General features: G+C 46.0%; 2 protein-coding genes across 8 annotated transcripts in view; one reads left to right on the forward strand and one right to left on the reverse strand.

Moving 5' to 3' along the window:
- NAXD (NAD(P)HX dehydratase) overlaps positions 1–11,570 on the forward strand; it is a 48,983-nt gene extending 37,413 nt beyond the window's left edge. For all 4 annotated transcript variants that reach the window (XM_027444287.3, XM_038173364.2, XM_027444266.3 and 1 more), the window contains 2 exons: positions 7,600–7,720; positions 9,306–11,570. In XM_027444287.3, coding sequence (XP_027300088.1) covers positions 7,600–7,720; positions 9,306–9,456 — 272 coding nt within the window. In that variant the 3' untranslated portion in view covers positions 9,457–11,570. The remainder of the gene's footprint in view (positions 1–7,599; positions 7,721–9,305) is intronic.
- Positions 11,571–12,444: 874 nt separating this feature from the next.
- CARS2 (cysteinyl-tRNA synthetase 2, mitochondrial) overlaps positions 12,445–22,901 on the reverse strand; it is a 34,131-nt gene continuing 23,674 nt past the window's right edge. For 2 of the 4 annotated variants that reach the window (XM_072031939.1, XM_038173365.2), the window contains exons 11-15: positions 21,697–21,835; positions 19,524–19,647; positions 17,749–17,847; positions 15,139–15,402; positions 12,789–14,531 (exon numbers count right to left, since the gene is read on the reverse strand). In XM_072031939.1, the coding sequence (XP_071888040.1) occupies positions 14,406–14,531; positions 15,139–15,402; positions 17,749–17,847; positions 19,524–19,647; positions 21,697–21,835 (752 nt within the window). In that variant the 3' untranslated portion in view covers positions 12,789–14,405. Of the gene's footprint in view, positions 12,605–12,788; positions 14,532–15,138; positions 15,403–17,748; positions 17,848–19,523; positions 19,648–21,696; positions 21,836–22,901 lie in introns of those variants that run through there. The other 2 variants (XM_027444250.3, XM_038173366.2) reach the window with 2 other exon arrangements.

Raw genomic sequence — 22,901 nt, forward strand, 5'->3', positions numbered from 1 at the left:
TAGCACGCTGATACTCCAGTTTCCAGATGTCACTTCTAAACTGTCTCCTTCGGGCGTATAATGCATGCATACTTCCTGAAAAATGAAGTCTGAATGCTCTCCAGAAAAAGCAAAACTTGCAAACCCAGCTATGTATCTTTGGTGTGCAGTGCTTGGCTGTTGTGGAAAGAAAACTTTCTGAGGATGCAGGGTTTGCAGCACGGAAAACCGTGTCTTGGTGAATACTTCTTGGCTTCGAGTGATTGTAGTGGCTATTGCCATAATACTTTTGTACATGTGTCTGTAGGAAATTGAGTGAGTAGAAGGTTTACTTCTGTTAGTTTAAGACCAGAAAGGTTATCAAGTGATTTGACAGTGGGCTGGAAGTAAAGGTGTTGGTGAAGGATTACTGTTAGCAAACAACTCTTTGGACTTGATGGACTTTTGGACTTGATGATCCTTAAGGGTCCCTTCCAACTCAGGATATTCTATGATTCTATGAACTCTAATCTGAGCAAACCGGCACAATAAACTCTGCCTGGAAGCTGAGGTATCAACAATTCAGATGACAAGTAAGGCATATTTTATTAAGAGTCAAAGAAATTAGCCTTAGAATAGCATAACTAGAACCTTGATAAATTCCCAAACTTTAAAAAAAAAAAAAAAAAAAAAAAAAAGGACACTTCTGAGATTGTTTTTTACAGATCACATTTTTTACAGGCTACATCCAAGTGGTTCTTTGTGGCCCTAAAATCAGAACCGAATCACATACATAGCCTCTGTGAAATCAGTAACAGCCCTCCACTACAAACGAGGCTTTTCTAAAATGTCTCACTTTCAGTAACGAGCTGCCAACTGCCCTGTAAACGTAATCAGCAAGATTTTAAATTAAGTTTTATATACTCTTTTTCTCTTTCCTTTTGCAATTTCACGTTATAGCTTGGTCTACACTTGTTGATTCCCTGCTCTACAAAGATGAGCTTCACCATGCTCTTGGTAGGTGATATCAGTGCCATCACTGACCAGGGTAGGAATGAGTACTCAGCCTGTGGGTAGAAGGTAAGTCAGCTTTTATTCACTACGGCACAGCGCTCTAAGGTTTTCTTTTTATTATTCATTGGAGAACTGGTCAATAATAAAGTGTGGTTATACCAGTCATAGTTCCTAGCATGTTTAAAATTTGGTTAGGTCCTTGAATTAGATCATTTGTTTTATTGGTTGTTTTCTCTTTCTCTTTTTTTATTTATTTTTTAACATTACAATAAGTTTTTTCCTCTACTTCCTGTGTTTGTCCTCACCTCCCGTCCAAAAGGCAGACCTCATGGGTAACCAACCAGTTGCTGCCTCTGACTACTTTTACCTGGAGCCAGTAGTCAGTGTTTCCCTCCTGTTGCCCAGCTGCAGCTATGGTCAAGAGAAGCAAAGAAACATGTGAGAGGGAGTATCGAGTACTGAGTATGGGGTAAAAAGCCATCTCTTGCACTAAATCCCCAAGCAGTACTTAAAATTTCTGCTGTTAATCTGCCATACAGCTGGAAATAAGGCTATTCAGTGCGTCAGTCCCTGGTTCCCTTAGCTAAAAGCTCTTACAGTGTCCAGCTGCCCTGCAGATTCTGCCTAGATTTTAGTACCTTGAGCTCCACTCCTGCTTCTGCAGACTGAACAAAACAGGGAGGTCTTGGTTCCTGTCCACTATCCCACCCTGTTTGTCACTGCATGTGTGGCCCAGCCTGTTGCCTCCCTGGCAGTACTCGTCTGTTATCACATCCATCCCCTGGCTCCTGCACCTATCCAAGGAGAGGAATATAAAATTCAGATTTTCTTTCAACCTAATTTGCCTGGTGTTTTGCACTCAAGGACCTAGCTAAGTTTTAAAAGTGTGATTAGGGAATACAAAAGTATAAGCACCCTTTATATAAAAGCCAACTTACATTTTCCACATCAGTTGAGTGAGGTTTCTCCAGTCCAGGTCATTAATATTGGTTGCCCTGTCTTTATGCAGTCTGGAACGTGTTTCTGGGAGTCTCCAGTCTCCAGCTCCGTAGCTTTGTGAACTAACTTGCAAAAGGAAAAAGATAAATTTCTTATTATTATGGTTTTCTTGGTAAAAGGTTTTACTAAAGATCTGGTAATGGTCTAAACCTGAATCTTGCATTTGGTGGAACAAAGTGGTTCTTGATAGCTGGCTACATTATGTTGCATATGTGGTGGCTTTACTTGGGCAGGCAGCCGAGCTCCACCACAGCCACTCTCACTCCCCCTCCTCAAAGGGAAAGGGGGATAAAATGTGATGGAAAGGCTCAAGGGGTGAGGTAAGGACAGGGAGATCACTCAACAATTATCATCATGGGCAAAACAGACTCAGCATAGGGAGATTAGAGAAATGTATTACCTATTGCTAACTAGCTAGAGCACGGAGAAATAACAAACTACAAACACCTCCCCCATCCACCCTCTTCTACCTCCTTCCCCTGAGCAGCACAGGGGAACAGGGAATGGGGGCTGCGGCTGGTCCCTAACGCTTCGTCTCTGCCACTCCTTCATGGTCACTCTGCCCCTGCTCCACGTGGAGTCCCTCCCACAGGCAGCAGCTCCTCAAGCACTGCTCCCACACGGCTCCGTCCCACGGGGTCCATCCATCCCCCAGGAGCAAACTGCTCCAGCACGGGTCCCCCACTGGTGGGTGGCAGCTCCCCCCAGACCCCCTGCTCCTGCGTGGGCTCCTCTCCACGGGCTGCAGCTCCGGCCCGGGGCCTGCTCCTGCGGGGGCTTTCCATGGGCCGCAGCCTCCTCCAGGCCACATCCACCTGCTCCACCGGGGGCTCCTCCACCCATGGGGGGGCTGCAGCGTGGAGATCTGCTCCATGTGGGACCCATGGGCTGCAGGGGGACAGCCTGCTCCACCAGGGGCCTCTCCACAGGCCGCAGGGGAACTGCTGCTGCGTGCCTGGAGCACCTCCTGCCCTCCTGCTGCACTCACCTGGGGGGCTGCAGGGCTGCTTCTCACTCCTCTCTCCCAGCTGCTGTTGTATAGTAAGGTTTCTTAAATCTGCTCTCACAGAGGTACAAACAACATTTGTTTGTTTGGCTCTGGCCAGTGGCAGGTCCCATTGGAGCCAGCTGAAACTGGCCCTTATCTGACAGGGGCAGCTTCTGGATTCTCACAGAGGCCACCCCTTCAGCCCCCCACTATCAAAACTTTGCCACCCAATACAGCATAGAAAGTAGAAACATAAAACATTCCAATTAAATGAGATTATTTGTTTTGTGAGGTAGCTGATGAGTCATAGAGGAGTCAGAATGGTTGTACCTTTCATTTGCACATCCTTAATTCGTTTAGGGTAAGTGCAATTCTCTTGCTTTGCAAGAGGAAAACAAATGCAGAGAACTTGTTCAGGATGTCCGAAAATCATGAATAAAATTTTAATCTCCAGGCTGTCTTTTGGTCTGCAGACTCAGTAAATGTGGTGCTTCACAGAGACTCTTTAGCCTTCGTTATCATCAGCAGCAATAAGTGTTGAGCCTTAACTAGCATTCCCATATTTCACAGTGTGTCCTAAACAAAAACATCAAAAATTATGTGCCTGTGTTTTTTTCTACTACCATGAATATTGTGAATCAAGAATATTGCAGACATAGGTTACTTTTTACACTGTACATGAGCCTTCAGTTTTCTAATTGCGACACATTTAGTAGCTAGTATAAATAGGGCTGCCTGTACAGAGCTGTGTCAAAATTCATGCTTTCCATTTAATTCACAGCCTTTGATCTCAGCTATTACATTCATTTATTTATTTTTTAACTCACAAGACAGCTATTTTCAGTTACATCACAGGCTGTTTTATTAATTAAATGTATAATAACCATAAATTTGTCATGCTTCTGGGGCTTGCTTTGCCAGTGCAGTTTGGGCTGTTAGCGCCTTTGGCTTAAAACTTGCTGGCAGCGGTGTAGGTAAGCAAGAGGCCATGATCTGAATGCTTGCCCAAATGCTAGTTTTTATCTTATCTTCAAGGTATGTTGAAAAGGGAGTGATGATAACTTATTCTATGTCCTGAAGTACGTTAGGTATATATAGAAGCTACTTAATAACTTGCCCATTGTTACCCCCAAAGTTTGGGGCTGAATTTTAATTTTTTTAGTATGTAAAACTCATAAATTTCTACTTTCCAGTATTCTGTCAGCATGACAGCCTTCATTTTTATTTTTTTTTTTGTTTCTGTGGCACTCATATTTCAGTACAAATTGTTTTAATGGACTTAGGCAAAGCAAGAAATCTGGGTGACTGTATGACCAGCATGTTGGGTTTGCTGCACACAGCTCTGGCAAGATTTATGTGCTGTTTAATCGCTGAGACTATGTTGAAACCGTTGAAATAGGGCTGTGGTTGTTCTGAGTTCAGCAGACCTCTCTTACCATATTTCATTCAGCGATTTCATCAAGTGATAACAATTTTATTTCAGATAGCCTTTTCGTACTACAGTCTGGATGCTCCATGGATAGGTGGTAGGGAGTTGTTGCTTTGTTGGTTGTGTTGTTTTTTTTTTTCAGGAAGTCGCTTGTCATAAATTGGTTTTCATTAAAATTCTACCTATTAGTTATATTGAGTTAGTTTTTCAATTTTTCACCCTTTGAAATAAAGCCTTCAGATTTGATTGCCAGGACCTATTAAGAAACAAAAGCAGACTCCCTGCCCCAGCAGCCGGTTTGGCTGGTGTTAGCTGCTTGTTCCTACTCTAAAGGCCTGTCAGTAGGACTATAGGTGAACCTCCCCGGTACTTTGATTGGGACTGATGTCAGACTACTTGACTTTAAGTAGCCCCGATTGCTGTCTTTCAGCATTGACAAGTAGTGGTGATTTCACTCTTCCCAGTGTCCCTGCTGTTCAACATTTGGTTGTCTTGGTCTCCTCAGCTCTTCCAGAATTAGATGAACCTTGCTTTCTAGGCCTTCTCATTTAGTGTTCATCACTAGCCTTACTGAGCAGTGGGCAGAAAAATGCTTCATCCTCATGCAAACACATCATTCTTCATCTCTCCAGGGAAGAGCTATCTGCCTTCCCTACATCACCACTGAACATCCCATCGTGTCCATCTAACAGATGTCTTGGAAGGCTGCCACTGGTGGTTGCTGCTCGGTGCAACACGTCAGGAGGTCACCCACGTGGTCGCTGAAGAAATGCTCAATCCAGTGGGCAATGGACATTTATTTGGTCAGGGATGTTGGATTGGTGCTGAGAGTGAGGAAGATAACAGTTAATTTTTATTGCTCGAGGAGAAAGTTGAGAAAAGCATCTCGAAGACTTTGTCCTTTGTGGGCTTGGCAGCACGCCACTCTGTCGTGACGGTAGTGCGGGATTCCTTCTTTTATTCTAAAAGCTCTCAGCAGTGACGATTGTTCAAAGGACTTTTTCATTCCTTTCCACACTGCCTGTCGTTCATCATGCTTTTATTTTGAGGTATTTTTTTGAGGAACTGAGCCTCTGTGCAAGAACTTGCCAGGCATTATACCTTTCCCCCTCATTCAAGTGAATTTCCTGTAATTCTGCTGCTTTGAAGCTATTGCGTGGATTTGTTTTCCAGCATCTCTGCGCGGAGTACAAAGGTCTGCCTTTGTTGCTGCCTGTGAGGTACTCTGCACATATTTGAGACTTACTTACATAAAAAAAAAAAAAGGGACACAAACAAAAGACCACTTTTTGTAGCAGGGTATTATAATTGGCCTAGTTTGAGGAGATTTTACTTTCCTACACAGCTCAAAACTGGCTGGAAGGTTGCGGGGCTACAGAATAGTGGCAGATGGTGACATACAGCTAATAAGCAGGGGCTTGTGCTCGGCTGTCAGTCAGAAGGCCTCAAAGCTTTTGAACAGAGGATTTCCATCCTGCCTCCTGCCAGGAGTTCAAGACCTCAAAGTGAAAATCCTGTGAGATACCATCTTCAAAGTAGCAGAATTAGAGGTAATTTCTCCAAAGCGCTGTATTAAAAAAAAAAAAAAAATCCACCTAAAAGGGCATACCTTTTTTTCAGATACCTCACTCCGAAGTGTATTACACTTGTGAAATTTGACATTAACTACTGCTCACCGAGGAACACAGCCAGCATCTTAATTTGGGACAGGGGGAGGGGAGAGGAGAGGAGTGATTGGGAAAATTAGCTGCGGGGAACGCTGCCGCGGTGTCTGCGGTGTGCGGGGTGACTGATGGCTTTTTGCCCTCCCAGTGGCAGCAGAAATGCACAGCTGCCTGGCGTTGTGAGCCCAGCAATTCCCGCTGGAAGAACGGGTAGGAAATGGAAGCAAAGCACAATTCTCCATGGCACTGTGTAACAGCAAGCAGAAATGAGCTATGCAGATCAACTGGAAAGGGCTTGCTTGTGCTGAGCAGTTTTCTAATGTCTCTCTATTTAAGAAGGCTTTACCTGCAAGGGCTTCAGGTTTGTCCCATTATCTCAGAGAAATGTTCCCTCTACAAATATGAATAGCATTCCCTCTAAGACGCTTGTGCTGCTCTCTTCATACGTCTTGGAGAAACCCAGCCCAGGTGACTGCAGGAAACTGGGGTAAAGGCTGTTGTCCCAGCACTGTCTTGCTTGAAGTACTTGCTTGTGTACATAGCTTGCCCAGGAATGCACAATCCATGATGTGCAGAGCCCATAGCTCCTTAGTACCTGCCTGGAGATCCTAAACATTGCTACATGGCCACCAGTGATATTATCAGCTCTTCTGTCCTCTTAGGAGAGGAAAATGAAGTTCTCTTTTTTCCTTTTTTTTTCTTCCAGAGCCTAGCAAGGAGAGCTAAGGGCAGGCACATACCCACAAGAGAGATTGGAGAAGGGTAGCAGAGTTGGTGGTGGTCTCTTTTTCCATGCCTTACGGATCCTCCAGGCTTCTTCCTTGGGCTTGCTAGGAGTGGAGAGCACATTCAGTGACAATAGTTGCATGTTCTTTGTAGTTAAAGCTCCGCAGAGATCAGTTTGACAAAGGACCTTTGTATATTTAACACAGAAACGGAACATCTGATACTCTGACAGAGCCTGTCCGCGGTGACACTGCTGACAGAAATGCATGGGCTCTCAGGGTGCTGTTGGTTGGCAGAAAAAGAGATCCCTTTTTGGCTGTATTCTTACAAAGCCTCAGGAAAAGACTGCTTTGAGTGGTGTCTTTCTGATGGACATGGAAGGAGGCTTCAGAATGTAGCTCTGTTGAGTTCAGAGAGCGTTTGCTCTTTGTGAAACACCTTGCCTTAACATTTGGAAACACTGGAGGTCAGAGGCTCTGGAGAGCTGCGTCTGTGCAGTGGCTGGTGGAGGGATGTGGTCCAGCTCGGGTTGTGTGCATATTGTGGCAGCATCAGTAGTGTACATCAACAGGAATCAGTGACTGAATGTCTAAGATGGAAAACATATGGTGTATGCGTTGTGTTGTTACTTAGAAAGGACTGAAATGCAATTGGAAAAGTATTTTTTAAATGTTAACATTTTTTTTTTTTTTGATGAGTGGTGTATTTCAGCGTGTACTGCTGCCTGTGAATTTCTTCCGAGATGAGCCCTCGCAGCTCCAGCGTTGTTATTGTGAACGGACGAAAAAACGCAGGACTGTTTTTGGTTTGTTTGTTCACAGTGCTGGTGTGCAGCCATGAAGGAAGCAGCCGGAGGTGCGGAGGACAGGGAGACCTCCTTTCTGGTTCTCTGGGAGTCTTAGCGCACTGGGCATTCATGGCTGGAGCTGAGAAAACAAATGGGTATGAATATTAATTAATCACTTGTTAATTCTCAATTAACAATTTCAAAGACGGTGACTGTCTTAAGGCCAAGGGGCAGGCTGGTGTGCTCGTACATAAAGCCAACACCCACCTGCAGCTGGCTGCTGGCTCTTGTGTTAAATGGTGTCAGTTCCTCTCTGACTAGTTGGTCCCTATAGCTGTGTAGGCTTCCTGTGAAAGTAGCTTCTTTAAATAACACTAAAAGGAACCTTAAGACAAGTAGTGAGGGAACAGCAGTCCCTTCCCAGTAAGTAATGAGCTGTAAACTGTAGACTGCAGTCTGAAGTAACGAAGCTTCAGACTTTTTCTTAGTCTAAATAGTCACTTAAAAAAAACACCCTTAGTTCGATCTTACTTTCAATAATTCATTATCCCTGTTAATGTGGAAATTGTTCACTAAGTAACGAGATTTCCCCATACACCTTTCAGATATGTTGTCTCTTGGTGTGACTGCGTGCCCCTCTGGTCCAGTAGCAGTAGTAGCAGTACGCCCTTTGCTACTGTATGAGATCACAGATTATACGAGAAGTCAATGTGGAGAGCTCCACTTCTTCTGCTGAAAAAATTCGGATATTACTGTCTCATTGTTTGTCTCTGCCAAAGCTTTTCTTTTCAGTGTTTCCTCCTATAGGAGTCTGTTGTTTTCTAGGTATCTCTTCAATCCTTTTTGACCTCGTTCAGTCTCAGGGGCGTGTTTGGAGACAAGATGTCCAGGGCTAAACACAGTGCTGAGCAAAAGCACGTAGCTCACTTCCCTGGTTTTTCTTTGGGCTCTTGGTTTTTGCAGCTTCTGACCATGAGTTTTGCCTTCTTGGGCTGCCCCACTGAGCGTGGCTGTCTGCAGTAATCACCAGAGCCTTGCTCCAGGTCCCAGCTTTCTCTAGTTGGTGTGTTAAATTCCAGATGTAGCATTCCTTGTCCCCTAGGGCTGGCTGCTGAATTATTCTGCTGTTTTCCTCTTCTCCGGGACTGCAAAAGCAGCAGAAGTGGCTCCCATGGCCTGTAAAAGGTGCTTTGGAGGTGCCAGGTCCGTGCTTCTCCATTCAGTGCCTGAGCGATGGGGACCGAGATGCTCTGTCAGGCAGCTTGTAAACGTAGAAAGCATTAAGAGAGTGTGCCTTAATTTCTGGTGTGGCCCACAGTTGTCACCATACTCTCTGTAAGCTGATTTAATGAAACGTGATGGCTCCCAGTGCAGTCGGTGAGGTGTTTACACATCATCTGAGTCCGTGAGGGGCCACCTGGTTGTCCGTGGCCATGGAACACCTTCTGACCCGCTTCCTGAGCACGTGTTTTCCTTTTGCATCCTTCAGCACTGTTGTTGTTTCTTAGTCATGTGCTGAGCCATGGGAAGAGAAGCATGAGTTAAAAAATCCCCAGCCAAGGATGCTCTGCAACACAAGAGTTTAAGAAATGCAGGATTTTTTCTCAAGAGTCTTTCCCAGCAGGGCTGACAAACGTTTATGGGTACAAAGATTACGCCTGCCACCTTACGAATTACACAAAGCTGCTTTAGAAAAGCAGTGTTCAGATATTGTTTGTAACTGTGTTTGTTTCCTTTTAGTCAAAATCCCTTCCTGGTGGCTGCGTTTGGAGCTTGCTCTCTTACGAGGCAGTGTAACAACCAAGCCTTCCAAAAATTCGGACGTTCAATGACTGCCTCTGACATGGTTTCAGAAGTTGGAACAGCTTTTAACAAACTTTTCGAAACCTGAAGCCAAAGCAGCGCAGAAGAAGAGGAAGAACAATGACTGCAAGAGTAATTGCATTTACAGTAGAATTGAAATAAGTAATGCACCCTTTCAAGTGCTGTAGCAGCATTGGTATGCTAGGTAGATTTTTTTTTTTATTTTTAAGAATAGAAAAATATGATTAATGTAGATATTTTCTAAGAGTTTGGAATACGAAAATGTTTTGGCTGAAATAAGCTGTAGTTGCAGATCTGTTATAATATAATAAAACTAAACTGAAAGTATTCCTCTGTTCTTTTTGATAGTTATTGAGCAATAACTAAAGTTTGAACAGCAAAAAAAAAAAAAAAATAAATGCACTTAATACTTAGATAAGAATAAAATTCTTCCACCAGCTCAACTGAATTTCTTGGATTGCACCAAGCTTGTCATGATTTCATCCTTAGGCCGTCTGTCTAGAGTTAACTGTTGCACTTCATTTTTTGCCACGCTAGTGTATTTACTTTAAGAAGCAAAACTAAGCCTCGTTGGAAAGGGAACGCATGAAGTTGCTTTAGATTCTGAATGTAACTAGTTGCCTTTTTCCATTCCCAGTCCCAGAGGCAGCATTCCTCCCAGCAGCACACCCCTGCCTGCCACGTCTGGCTTTCTGGGAGAAGATCCCCCCGTTGCAGAATAAGGACGCGCTGTAGGTATATTAGCAGTGCACAGTGATTGTGTTTGCCTGAAGAAGAATTATTTTGAATTCCTTTAGCTGGTCTCAGCTCACCTGGAGCTCAGCGTGATGAACTGTGTGAAATTATCCTTGGGAGAGGCGCTAGGTGGGTGAGGAGTGTAGTGCCACCTAACTGAGCTGGTCAGGCCGCGGGGCTAGCGGCAGAGCGAGGTGCTTTTAAGTCAGATTGCCTGCTGGACTGGAGCTCTGAGAGCACGAGCGTAGGTGTACAGAGGTGGCTATTTATTAACCAGCAGGAACTGAAGGAAAAGGCAGACAACAGCACGCATCTGTCTGCTCTTAGTGATACACAGGCAGTCGCAAGTCAAAGACAGGGACAGAAAAATGGTGGCAGGTGCTCGAGCTCTGGGTTTAGAGGCGTTTTGCTCTGCCATTATTGCCAATCTATTACCTCTATCTACTGTTGTGAACATATCTGCCTGGCGGGCAGAACAGATGAGTGCTGGATACAAAGGGGAAGTTGGATTTTGCACAGTATCGCTTCTGAAGTTTTTGGAAATTCAGTCAAAGCTTGTAAGGATTGAAGCAGTGTGGAGAGAGGGGCGAGCTCATTCAAAGGGCTGTCACAAAACTTTCAGTGAGGTCTGGCAGCAGGTGCCACCATTGGACCTACGGCCTAGCTCCGAGTGTATATACTCCTTAAAGCGCAGGAACAAGCACCCGAAGATGTGTCTAGTTCTTACAGCAGGTGTTATATATTCATTGCAAACACTCTTTTTTTCCCAGTGGTCTGACTGTAGGCTGGAACACAGCATCGCTCATAGGTTCTTGTTCTCGTTCCTTGCAATAGCTCCCCACAAGAAGCACCTGAAGTCAGGCTGCTCTCAGTCCTTCCCCTCCCGCCCTTACGGTCAATACTTCTGTATGCACTGTGACTACTACCTCACCCCGATGCATTTTTGGTTTTTCTTTTTAAACCAGTTGCCTATTTTTAAAATAGGTTTTTAAATGTTTGCTCATTTTGGTCTATGAGGGTTCACGGACTTCTTTTTAGATTAGAGCAACTGTCTGTCTGCTCCTAAGAGATGGATTATTGGGGTTTATTTTAAGCAATTTTGTAAACTGTCTACATCCCTGGGGAAACCAAGCTACTATTACTTTTCCCCCTGAACCTATTGGGGAAGCCCAACTCCTTTTAAATAAAGTCAGTGCTGGATTTTCTTCACAATACCGAGCGTTTCTGTATGTAGACCATCATGGTATGCTAGCCCACCGGCGTTTGTAGGCAAAGGCAATCAAGCCCCAGGTATCCGTACAGATTTCAACCTGCCATGTCGGTTTTAAACCTACACAAAAGTTGTAACTTTGTTATTCACTAATGTATGCAAATTGTTACAATTTTTAAGCATTCTGGAAATGTAGCGGTTTCTTTCAGTAGGAAATAAAAAACATAGCAAACGAACCTGCTGGAGTTTGGTGTGTTCTGATTACGCTGCCCCCAGAAGCCGAGCTGGGGGACGTGTCTGCCCTTCCTTCTCCTTTGCCACTGGTGGAAGCAATGCAGCCACTAACAGATGTAAAATCCCAGCAGAGGCACTTGAGCCTAAGTGCTAAGGAAGGCTGGTGACTAAAAATGGGTTTAGCTTAATAAATGCCACTTGGTGTAAAAGAAAGCCTTTATCCTTTTGAATAGATTATTCGTGTAATTTCAGATGAAACTCCTCCTGTATGAGCCCACGTTCTTATTTAGCATCTCACAAAGTGATTTGAACATACAGAAACACACCAGTAGGCAGTACATGCCACGTAAAATGCAGCCCATAAACTACAGGGATTGCAACAGGGGTGCAAGCGGCTGGCTTGCCCTTGGGCCTGACCCTTTGTGCAGTCTTGGGCAAGTACGGTACAGCCCATTTCGTTCTCCTCCAAAATACTCGCATGTTACTTACTGACCACCCAGGTACCACACTGCATGTGCTAATTGCATTTTTCCACTTCTGAGAGCTGGATCCTGAGCCTGCCCTAGTCCCAGCACTAGGGAAAGCTCAGGGCAATCTGTGCAAAAACAAACTGGAAGGAGCCCCAGCCTTACAGGTAGGTGCTTGCGTGGTAATTTGGGTGAAGATTTCACAAACCAAGCCAGCACCGCTGCAGTAGGAATTACTTCAAGGCTTAACATCATCACCTCCTTCCGTGCCTAAGAAAAAAGTACCTCTGCTAGGGGTGGTTTGGATGCCTGCACGCCCTGCATCTCATGTGCCCCTTCTGCAAGGCCAGTACTTATTTACCTAGTAGTAGTTCCAATGTTTTTGCTCAGATTACGTCACTGTTAGACATTTTGTTCCAAAGATTTTATTTGGATACTACAGGTATTTACAACACCAAGCAGCTGCAACCAAAACCAAGTCCGGTGATGATGGTTCAGCTTTTTTTCTCAGTCTGCTGCTCTACTCGTCCGCCTTCCACAATTTCCCAGGTTGAAACCGCACTTCTGTCCTGCAGGAACAAGGAAACGTGTTATTCTCATCAGCCTGCATCACGCAGGGATCGCTGGAGCTGGCTGCAGCCCATTCAGCACACCCTGTAATGTACCAGATGGAGCTCAATGAGCATGAAGATATTATTTTTTTCTGTCTACTCCAACACAAACGTCACACAGCAAAGCTATTAATCAAGTTAGGAAAAGAGGTGGTGATACCACCTCACAGAAATGCCCTCACTACCACTGCTCAGTAGTTGTAAAATAAGCCCAGACAATTCGTCACAGTTAAGAAAAAATAATTTAAAAAATCACTACAAGAAAACAATATATATTTTTCAGTGTTAGGCACTCATAATCATATTCTCATGTTCAAGTGGCTGGCCTACATGGAAAACATCTCTTCTGTGGTCAGTACACAAGAAAATATTGCCTAACACATTCCCCTCTGTGAATTTTTAGAAGGATAGAAGCCCGCTGCTGTAAGAATCTGTAGTGCGATGTTATATTTTTGGAAGAGTATCATAACCAAACCGATAATTTCGGTTTTGATACAGTCACTTGACCACAGCTGTTGAAAATGACAAAAGTTTATCTGAATATTAAATGTTCAACAAGCTAAAATGTTAAAGGAGCTAACGTAAGAAAGGCTGGAATACAATGTAGGATTTTCTTTGTATTGAAGTGAAAACTGTGATGCTTAAATAATTATGTCATTTCACTTCCTAGTACAAGATACCTTGCATTTAGTGCACATTTACTGTGACAAAGTTCTGGGAACAAAGAGCCATGAGGCCATGCCATGAAAGGCCAGGTGAGGCTGGCAATAGAACTGCTCCAGTGGTAATAAAGAGGAATTATGTAAAATATTTCCCTTTATAAAATAAGCACTTTGCTGTATCTCATACGAGCATGCTACAGCAACGCAACTCTGGGGTTCTGCTCGAGTTGTGAGCCGGCCAGAGGAGGTAAAAGGCTGCAAGCTGGATGCTGCAAATCACAGCCTCCAGGTGGGAGCTCTCAGTACCAAAACAGGGAGCTGGCTCCTTCCTGCAGCACGCAGGAAGGATCAGGGGTCAAAACACCGCCAAGAGCCAGCCCAAGGCTGCAGCCAGCCTACACCTGGGGAGTTCCTCCAAAGGGGCACGGCCACGGTGATTGCAGCAGGGAATAAGCAGCATTGCCTGGGACTGGGGAGACTCATATAAAAACCAAAATAAATTGGGCTGGATCTCAGCTAAGGCCAATTTCTAGGAGGTTATTAAATATCCGTAAATCCCTTTAAGAACAAAACAAAACAAATCTTCAAAGGGGCTGGGGGGGCGGGCACAGCTGTTTGGCCAGATGGATCAAACGGGGCCGCTCCTCTCCAAGACTTTGTCTCAGCGCAGCGGCTTGGATTTGCCTTCCTGACAGAGCAGCGAGGCTGAGGATTTAGCGACGTACAAACAAGGAAGCCGATGCTCCAGCTTCCCACGGGCTCCCTTTGCTTTCACAGCTGCAGCTCGCCACGGCCGGGCTCCGGCCCCCAACCCCGCTTGGATCCCTTCCACATGAAATCTTGAGCGCTGCCCACAGTTCGCGCTTGATTTTATTCAGTGCATCGACGAGTGACAGCCCTCACGCTCGGCAATTAAAGGGGATGTGTGCTGCTCTCCCCTAATGTCATCGTGCTTCATGGCCTCCCGTGGGTAAAATGACGCAAGGAGGCTGCGCGAGGCTCAAAACACAAGCGAGGAGCAGCACGAACTGCAGGGAGGGAGAAGGATGCTGAGCAGAAAGCAGAGCGTGATCCTGCACGTGAGGAACAAGATCAAACTAACGCCATGGAGCTGAGATGAAAAGGGCAGTGGAGCAGGAGAAGTGGAAGAAGCAGCGCACACTGAGGAAGTCACGCAGCATCTTGAGACCAGGAGGAAGCTGTGAGCCAACGAGGGGATTTCTCTTCGGTGGGAGACACAGTCGGGGGAATGAAAAAGAGGAACAGTGGCGTTAGGAACGGGCTGAGAGCAGAAAGCAGCATGGAAAAAGGAGTGCAACAGGAACCAGGCAAAGCACTTGTGGCTCAGGGACATTTAGGATTGCACCTGCCAAAAACAGAAGAGGCTTTCTTGTGCGGACTTATCTTTTTGGTGGGGAAATGTGAGGAGGTAGAGGAAGGTATTATTTTCCTAAGTCATCTCAGTTTATTTTCCAGTTCCTCTGCAGCCTTCTTAAAATAGCACACGTCACTCCTAGCCTCTCTTGTGTGTTAAACTCGGACAATTTAGGGATTTCTGAGCATGAGGGGATTATCAGTGGCAAAATAATACTTCCTTAGTAACTGCAGTAGCTACAGCGTGCACAGAGACACGAGGCTGAGGTGAGCAGAAGATAAGGCCAGCAGTACCATCAGGAAGAGCTCAGCTTCAGCTCAGCTCCTGCCTCCTGCCACTGTAGCTGTATTGGATGCAGGGTGTAAGAAGGAAAGTTGCTGAGGGGGCAGGAAGGGCATAAATAACGCTGCCTTAGAGACCCTAGCAGCCTCACAAGGCAAGTAGCTATCATCTACCTTGATGTGGATTCCAAAAGCAGCAAGGTTCCCGCGCAGACCATCACAAGCTTCCAGGAGAGGTTTTCTCTCCTGCATTAACTTCTGTCTCTTCTCCTTCTGCTCTTGTTTTGGTCCTTTTGATCCCGCGGCACCTTCTTCTGTTTGCACGGTGTCCGCTGCTTCTGGCACAGCGAGCGCGTAATTACGGACCCTTGTGCGGAAGCCCACGAGCTCGTCCATCACGTTGGAGAGCAGAGCCGAGTTTCCTCCTCCCGCCGCAACCTGTAAATCAAACGCAGGGTTTTAAAAACACCTGAGAACGATTTCAAAATCCATCACAATTCATCTGCGTGCACGAAGGCCTTCCTCATCACCTCGCGCGGCCGTGCACCTTCCACTACAGCGGTGTGATTAACACATCCCACTCGTGCTGGGCAGAAGTGAGAGCCCAGCCGTGCTTTGGAGTAGCTGGGGGTGTTCCTACACAGGACAGTGTCCACAGGACGGGGAGCAGACGCTGCAGCCAAATGCAGAGCACAGCAGCACCGCGGGGTGAGGCAGCTGCCAGGGGCACTGGGAGCAGAAGAGGGGCTGAGTAATTAAAGGCAGAGGGGACCGACTGCGTTTAGTCACAGAACAACGGGGGGGGGGATGAAAGGGAGCCTTTTCAGAGGTCACTGGCTGAAGAAAACTAAAGAGGAGGAGGAGGAGGCGAAGAGGAAGCTATTTAGGGGCCAGAGCTTGAGACGCTCAGTGCTCTCCAGGATTGTAAGAGGCAGCAAATTCCCCAAACTTTCAAAAGATGTAAACATGCTGAAGAAGCGGCTTAGGAGAATGAAGGAGGAAATAAACCTAAACGCCAGGAATGTCCCCTTGTAACCTGGGACAGGAAAAGAGCAGAGTAAATGCTTAAATGCAGAAGGGAGAGAAAAGTCAAATGATGAGAGGGGATAAGAGCATGCCTCTACAGACACCAGCAAAGCTGCAATGAGGCACTTATTTCATGGCACAAAGGCAAGATCCTCCAAAAGAAGGGACAGCCTGGGAAATGGGATCAGTTCACCTCCTAAGCAAAACACTGCATAAAGTCTCCTGATCTCCATTTTCTTCTTCTGTAGTACCATCCAATCCAAAAGGCTTATAACAATTTTATGCAGAAACGTGTCCTTGCCTCTCCCACAGCAGATCAGCTGTCACACCTGGACGACAGCACTTGCAGGCGAGCTAAAGGCCTTACCTGTGCCCCCCAGCTTTAAAGAGGCACGATGGTTTCCACTTGCCAGCTAGAAGCCCCCAGCAGTAGCCAGTAAGACCAAGAGAAAAATGTTTACAGGACTTCAACCTGGCTAGGGATGTCTTTATCTACTCTCATAGCCCCCAGACCTTTGTGGTGTCTTGAGTAAGAAATCAAGATTTTCATTGATTCGGTTATTTGAGGGCAAAAGGAAAAAGGAAAGAGGCAGGGAAGGAGCTGCAGTGCTGTTCCTTCCTTCCTGCCTACCTCTCACCAGCATCTGCTGCTGACCCCGATACCCCAGAGAAAGTAGCACAGCACACAAAAAGAAAAGCTTTAAGGCACTTATTGCACTACAAATAAATATTCACTTGCATACAGGCAGCTCAGAATAAGGAGGAATGGCTTCAACATTCAGACAGACACACAAATGTAAGTGTTGAGTATTTAGTGGGATGCTAAACATGGCAAACGCATGCGTTATGAGGAGCAGCGAACAGCTGAACTGCATCCAGCAGCTGTTTCAGGAGAAATTTTGTGGGAAAATCCACAAAGAAGCAAAGTAACTGAATGCACTGATTGCTGTACTGGATGAACAAGGTTATTTGTATTTCCTTATTCTCTTCTTCCCCTACCTCAAAAGAAATTTCTGTAGAAGGGTTTCTCTGAAGAAAGTTTTTAACTTCTTCCTCTTCAGCCCCACACTCCTCATGAAGCTGCAGGAGGTGAGCACAAAAGAGCTCACTCATCTCCAAACCTTCAAATTGCTCCCCTTCCATATACCAGGATATCACCTGCCTGTTTATTGTCCTCTTCTATCTGCAGCACTTTGCATTGGGCTTTTCCTCTCTTTTTTCCCTCCCTGTTCCTGCCCTTTTTCAAGCACTGGAAGATAGGTAAGGTATGTCCAGTGAAGGCCCCTCCTGAGGGCAGAGCAGCCCCTTCCTCCTCACCTTGGCTTTCTGCAGAGGAGCCAAGCCCTGGCTCCTGCTGGGCAGAGAAGTATTTGTATGGCTACCAAAGTCAGCCTGGATGCAACCATCAAAAAACGAGGAAGAGCCAGGGAAAAGACAGAGAACAGTACCAACGTAAAGGCCTCCAGCACTGACTTTTTCTCGTTTTGTTCATCCAACTTTCGTTCCTACGATGTGATCTCTGCAGAAGTCAAGCAGGAATACCCAGGGGAAGGAGAAAAGCACCCGTTGTGCTTTACCCTTTTCTGCCTGCTCAGACGTTCTCCTACAACATCTCAGCAGAAACCACAAGCAATGAAGGAAGGTTTACTAGAGCCATAGATAGCTCTGTTACACTTCATGCTTTCAGGAAGCGTTGCACAGCACCCAACGCTAGCACCGCTACCGTGTACTGGTGCGCACAGAAGAGGTGTTTCATACCTGTCGTTCTTCAAAGGACATCCCAAGGGCCTTAAAAACGCCTTCTACGTAGGAAATAATGCTTCCATACACAACAGAGCTTCTGGGAGAGCCGCCATCCTGTTTAAAAAACACTCAAAAGAGATTGTCCAGTCAATACATATCACAGAGCTCCGCATCTCTCCACAGCCGCGGCCGCGAGGGAGAGCTACCGCAAATTCGATAGCTCCACCTCTGCCAGTAAAACCTGCCCCAAACGGGAACTTTTACGCGGCTATAAAAGCACCTCCAGCAATCCCCTTTGTGCCGTGAGGGGGAAAAGATGCAAGTAAATGGGGGAGGGGACGAGCTTATTACCAGGCGAGGAGGGGAGATGCATGCAAGCACAGCGCGTTGCACGTAAATTGGACCTAAAAATAGCAGTGCTGCGCACAGAAACCAAACAGAAGAACAAAATCGCAGCTTCAAGGGCATCCTTAAAATAAAGGTCAAAAAAAAAAAAACACCCTTTTTTGTGTCTTATTGATTTAAACAACATGAAGTCTGCTTTGAGATTGCTTATGGCGTTTTGTCGTGCCCTAGGAGCAGCAGCAGCAATGGACTAGTGTTTAAGGACATGGGTATTTCTTTCTTTCCTCCACATTTATTGCATTAAAAAAATAAATTCAAGATTAAATGACAGACTGAAAAGTGATTTAAGGGACTAACAGTTGCCTAAAAAAGAATAATGATATACACAACCAAATTAGCAGCTGGTGCTGGATTTTATCTGGTAGCTCCACCAGGGTCTGAGATAAGCCATAACCTACAACTTCCAAACTGGAAGGAGCTGAAGTGAGCTATGGAGGAAAGAAACAGGCACGTGCCAACTGAGATAAAAATTTTGAGAAGATAAACATAACTCATTCCTCTTTTTGATGTGAATTCAGTCAGTTCTTAAGAAAAAGCACCCACATGTTGACTAGGAGGTAAAACAAAAAGCTGGACTGCACCCAGAGGAGCATCAAGACACCAAGACTCAGCTGACTCAGCTGACAAAATGAATTCAGAGAAAACAAGCAGCAACCAGCAATACGTGTATTTACGGAGCAGTAATGCTACTGCAGATCCCTACTGCAAACTGGCTTAAGCCAGGGATCTGTTTGGCGAGTGATTTTGTAACAAAAAGGGGCAGATGGGGCTGAAGAGGGAGTTTAAAATCGGCACCAAAACAAGACCAGGAGGAGGCAGGATGTTTAAAGCAATGAGCAAATTCTCTCTTAAAATTGGCTGTTGCTATATGCTCGGCATCTCCTTCACAGCCCAACAAGGTGGCCGTCGTGAAAACAGCAATTAAGGAGCACAGCAGCAAGGCTGAGCTGTTCGCCTCGAGCGAGAAAGGGAGCTGTGGGTAAAGAGAACAAGTTTTCAGACCCCCCAGAAGTGACCACAGCCCCTTTCCTTACTAAGGCCAACTTCAAGGCATGGATATGAAGCAAAGAAGCAAGATGAGGCCGTAAAACCAGCATTAAAAATTAGCTGCGTGTCACAGAGGCTTCAGGCCTTTCGAAAAGCCGAGGTATAAATAATATCGGGCAGCAGCAAAGAGAGATACTTTGGACACAGCGAGGCATAATACAATAGTCGTATATAATTCCTGCGCTACAGCCAGGACAAATGGGGACCATTAAGGTCAACAATTTATGGAGCTTTGTTTCTGCTGGTTTCTCGTGTGAACAATAAACTAATCTGTCTGCATTAAACAGTAGGACAGTGGACAGCTGTCATTTTCTGATCTCTGTATCCTAATGGGTTACCTTAGTAACAGCCTTAAGCTGTCTGTTGCCATGGTGAACGAGGTCCATAATTGCTGCAACAGCCCTGGAGGTGTCAAAGTCATCTGCAAGCGCAGCCTTCACGTTTACTTTTGTGCTGGCTAGCCTTCAAGAAGAAAAAAGGTAACGTTTAAGATAAGACAAACAAGATGCCAGCAGTAGGCTGAAGCCGTCAGCTAGCCGGGAGGAGTCACGGGAAGGACACCCGTTTCCTCCTGAGCTGCTCCGGGAGGGGAGATGCTGCGTCGATCAGGAGGGAACACATTTTTCGGGAAAAAACTCGACGCCTGTCAGACCCCAAAGCGCTACATCCGTTCAATAAACACATCATTAATCACAGCAACCAGCCGCAGAGCGATGCTCGCCTTCGTCGTTTAAAAACAGATGGAAAGCTGCCTTGAAATGAAGCACGTTAGCAGTTTTGCTACGTCCTTTTATTCTGGCAGCCTGCTCTTCACGCTGAGGGCACCCTTCTCTCCCAAAGTCACGCCACACGCGTTGCTCCAGTGCTTAGCAGAAGAGCTGGGCCGGGTCAGGAGGGAGTCCTGTGGGCAGGATCCGGCTCTGCGGCAGGCTCTGCTTCCCTGTTTCCTACGGTAGCCAAATTCCAGCTCTATAGGGTGAGATAAAGGTCTATCTATAGGGTGAGATATAGGGTGAGAGAAAGATCTGGTGGAAAAGCCAAGCCCGCCTCACGCAGCCCGTGGGCGGCCTGCACTCGTCGGGCAGGGCCGCTTGGCAGGGCAGGGTGAGCTGAGCAGGGGGAACAAACAGCAAGCTGCCAACAATTGCTGGGGACTTTCTCTTGTACAAAGCTAGATGAACTGGATATTTATTGCCACTGATACGGGGATGCTGCTCCACAGTAAAGCCGGAGGAGCAGAGTTACCCGGGGAGCCTCAAGCTACCGTAGTACCTCTGGGGATGGCCTCAACCCCGTTTTGCCTGTTTCTGAGTGGTTTCTCCTGGAGTACCTGCCTCTCTCGGGGATCAAATGGCTGCTGCCCTAAATCCATTCACCCAAAACTATTCCCTGTGAGTTTCCCCTTGTCCATGCAATATCTATCACTTTCCCAAAATAAGCACTTTAGAGATACCCAAGTTTTGCCCTCTCATACGTCCTCCACTGACACTCTATTTTGGCTTCCTTACATGCCTCACACCTCTCAGCCTTATCCCTCACCAGCAAGTCCCCTGGAGCCTCCAGCTGAAGGACAGCTTCAGCTGCCCAATATCACAAGTAGCTAATTTACCCCCCCCTCCTTGTGACATGCTCCGGTGCTCCCTATGAGACACAGTGAGACGCAGTCGGTACAGCCACGAGCTCTTCAATACGACCGTGTACAAACTTGTCTCTCACTTCATCTTCCCCTCTGATCACACGCCTCAGAGCTGCCTGTATGTGTGGCACTTCACTGCCTCTCCCACCCTAAATCCAGAGCACCAGGCTCCTCAGGTTTACTCCCAACACCATCCACATCTCTGCATTTGAGCAAGCTGCTCTAGTGGAAGGCATCTGTGCCCATGGCAGGAGGATGGAACTAGGTGATCCCTAAGGATCCCTTCGAGCCCAAATCACTCTGTGATCCTGTAAGATGACCCAATTTTTGTAAGGGACTCCAAAAAAGATTCTCCTCATCACTGCCAGGGTCCCAGCAAACAGAACAGCTTCTTTCCCTATGAAATCTCTCCTGGCCAGTTTGAGTAACCCTTCCCTCCTTCACACCAGCCTGTCAGCCAGTTTGACTACAAGCTCCTGTACCCAAGGCTTATTGCTTTCCAGTTGTCTTCTTTCTTCTTCAGTCATTAGCACGGTTCTTCTTATGTCCTGGGTAGCTTTGCAACTTCAGACGGAGCTTTTCCTTCTACATCAGTCAGGAGGTGCAAATGTGCTTGTATGAGGTCAGGCACACCAGATAAACAACGTGATTGTACAAATACAATGCACCAAGTGTAGCAGACTGTGAGGAAAAACAGCTGGCTACAAAATTAAAAAAAAATCCACCCTACCCGCGGTGAGGGTAGCAGGGAAGGCTGCTTCCCAGTTCTTCAACAGAACTCAGTATGTTGCAAAGTTCAGCCCTCGGAGCCTGCCAGCAATTTGCAAATTACTGCTCCCATAATGACAATCTCTATCTAGAGGAAGCACACTTACCTTTCCCACAGTATGTCTTCTCTAACAGGGTCACATACCAGCTGTCCTTTTATATAAGCATTTGCATCTCTAATAAACGAGGAGATTGCCTGGAGAAGGTGCTTTGCATCATTCATGGTCTCGTCACTGAATTCTACTGCTAAGGAAAAAAAAAAAACAAGCACTGTGTTATGGAGGACGTTGCTGTCACACATAGGCACAATACTCTGAGCCACAGTAGTTCCAGGAACAAAAGTTTGTAGTCACTTGTCAGAGCAAACTCTTCTTAATTGCACATTTAATTAGCAACTCTGCTTTTCAAGTGCACTAGGTGAATTAGATCAACATAAGAGACGATCATTTTATGTGACAACAAGGAACCTACTGGAAAGGCTTCAGACTGGTCTGAAGATTAGAAGCTCTCTGAGGCAACACCTGCTTGAATTAAAGTATTTTTTCAGTATTGAATCTTTCTGCCTGGTTATTAATCTCACGCACTTGGATGGGATGTACTTCTAATTGTCCCCCCAGATTAAAGCTGGGAGAACCCACCTTTGATCTCCCCCCTGAATTTTGTTCCAGTTTTAATTTAGGTAGACACAGTCAGCCTCTGGAGACCTCGGAAGACCCCTAACCCTCACCACTGACTGAGGAATACAGGCACTTACCTCTAAGGGTCTGTGTCACCAGCACCTAAACGCCTAGAGGCACCCAGCATGTTAGCAGAAGCCAGATGCGAGCCCTGATCTCGGTGCCATTAGCACAAATCCCGAAGAAGCCGAGCTGTCCAAACAGGCTTTCTGCAGGATTTGCCACCGTGTAACTGAGGCGTTAGTCTGGACTGTATTTGTCAGGTTTTCCACTTGTGTGTAATTAAAAATCTGCATTCCTGGCTCGTTAACATTGGTTTTAGAATTAAGCTGTACTAAGCTTTTAAAAAGACCGATGTAGTGACTTTTAGGAAACCGTGAGATATCGAAGGAGATCATTTATATCCACTAAGATTACCCAGCTGATTACGCTGGTTACAGGGGCTCCGAGAGGAATACTTGATGAAAGTTTATTCTGATGAAGCTTTGATTAAAGCCATTCTTCTCCACTGATTCAGGGCATTCTTCTAACCCGCCACGTGCTGCAAACGCACCACGGGGCACACAGGCTGCTCGAGCAGCTCTCCATCTACCCCTTCCCTCCCTGCCACGGAAACCATCGCTGCTAAGTGCCGA

The sequence above is a fragment of the Anas platyrhynchos genome, chromosome 1 (assembly GCF_047663525.1).
Source record: "Anas platyrhynchos isolate ZD024472 breed Pekin duck chromosome 1, IASCAAS_PekinDuck_T2T, whole genome shotgun sequence".
Classification (NCBI taxonomy): domain Eukaryota; kingdom Metazoa; phylum Chordata; class Aves; order Anseriformes; family Anatidae; genus Anas; species Anas platyrhynchos.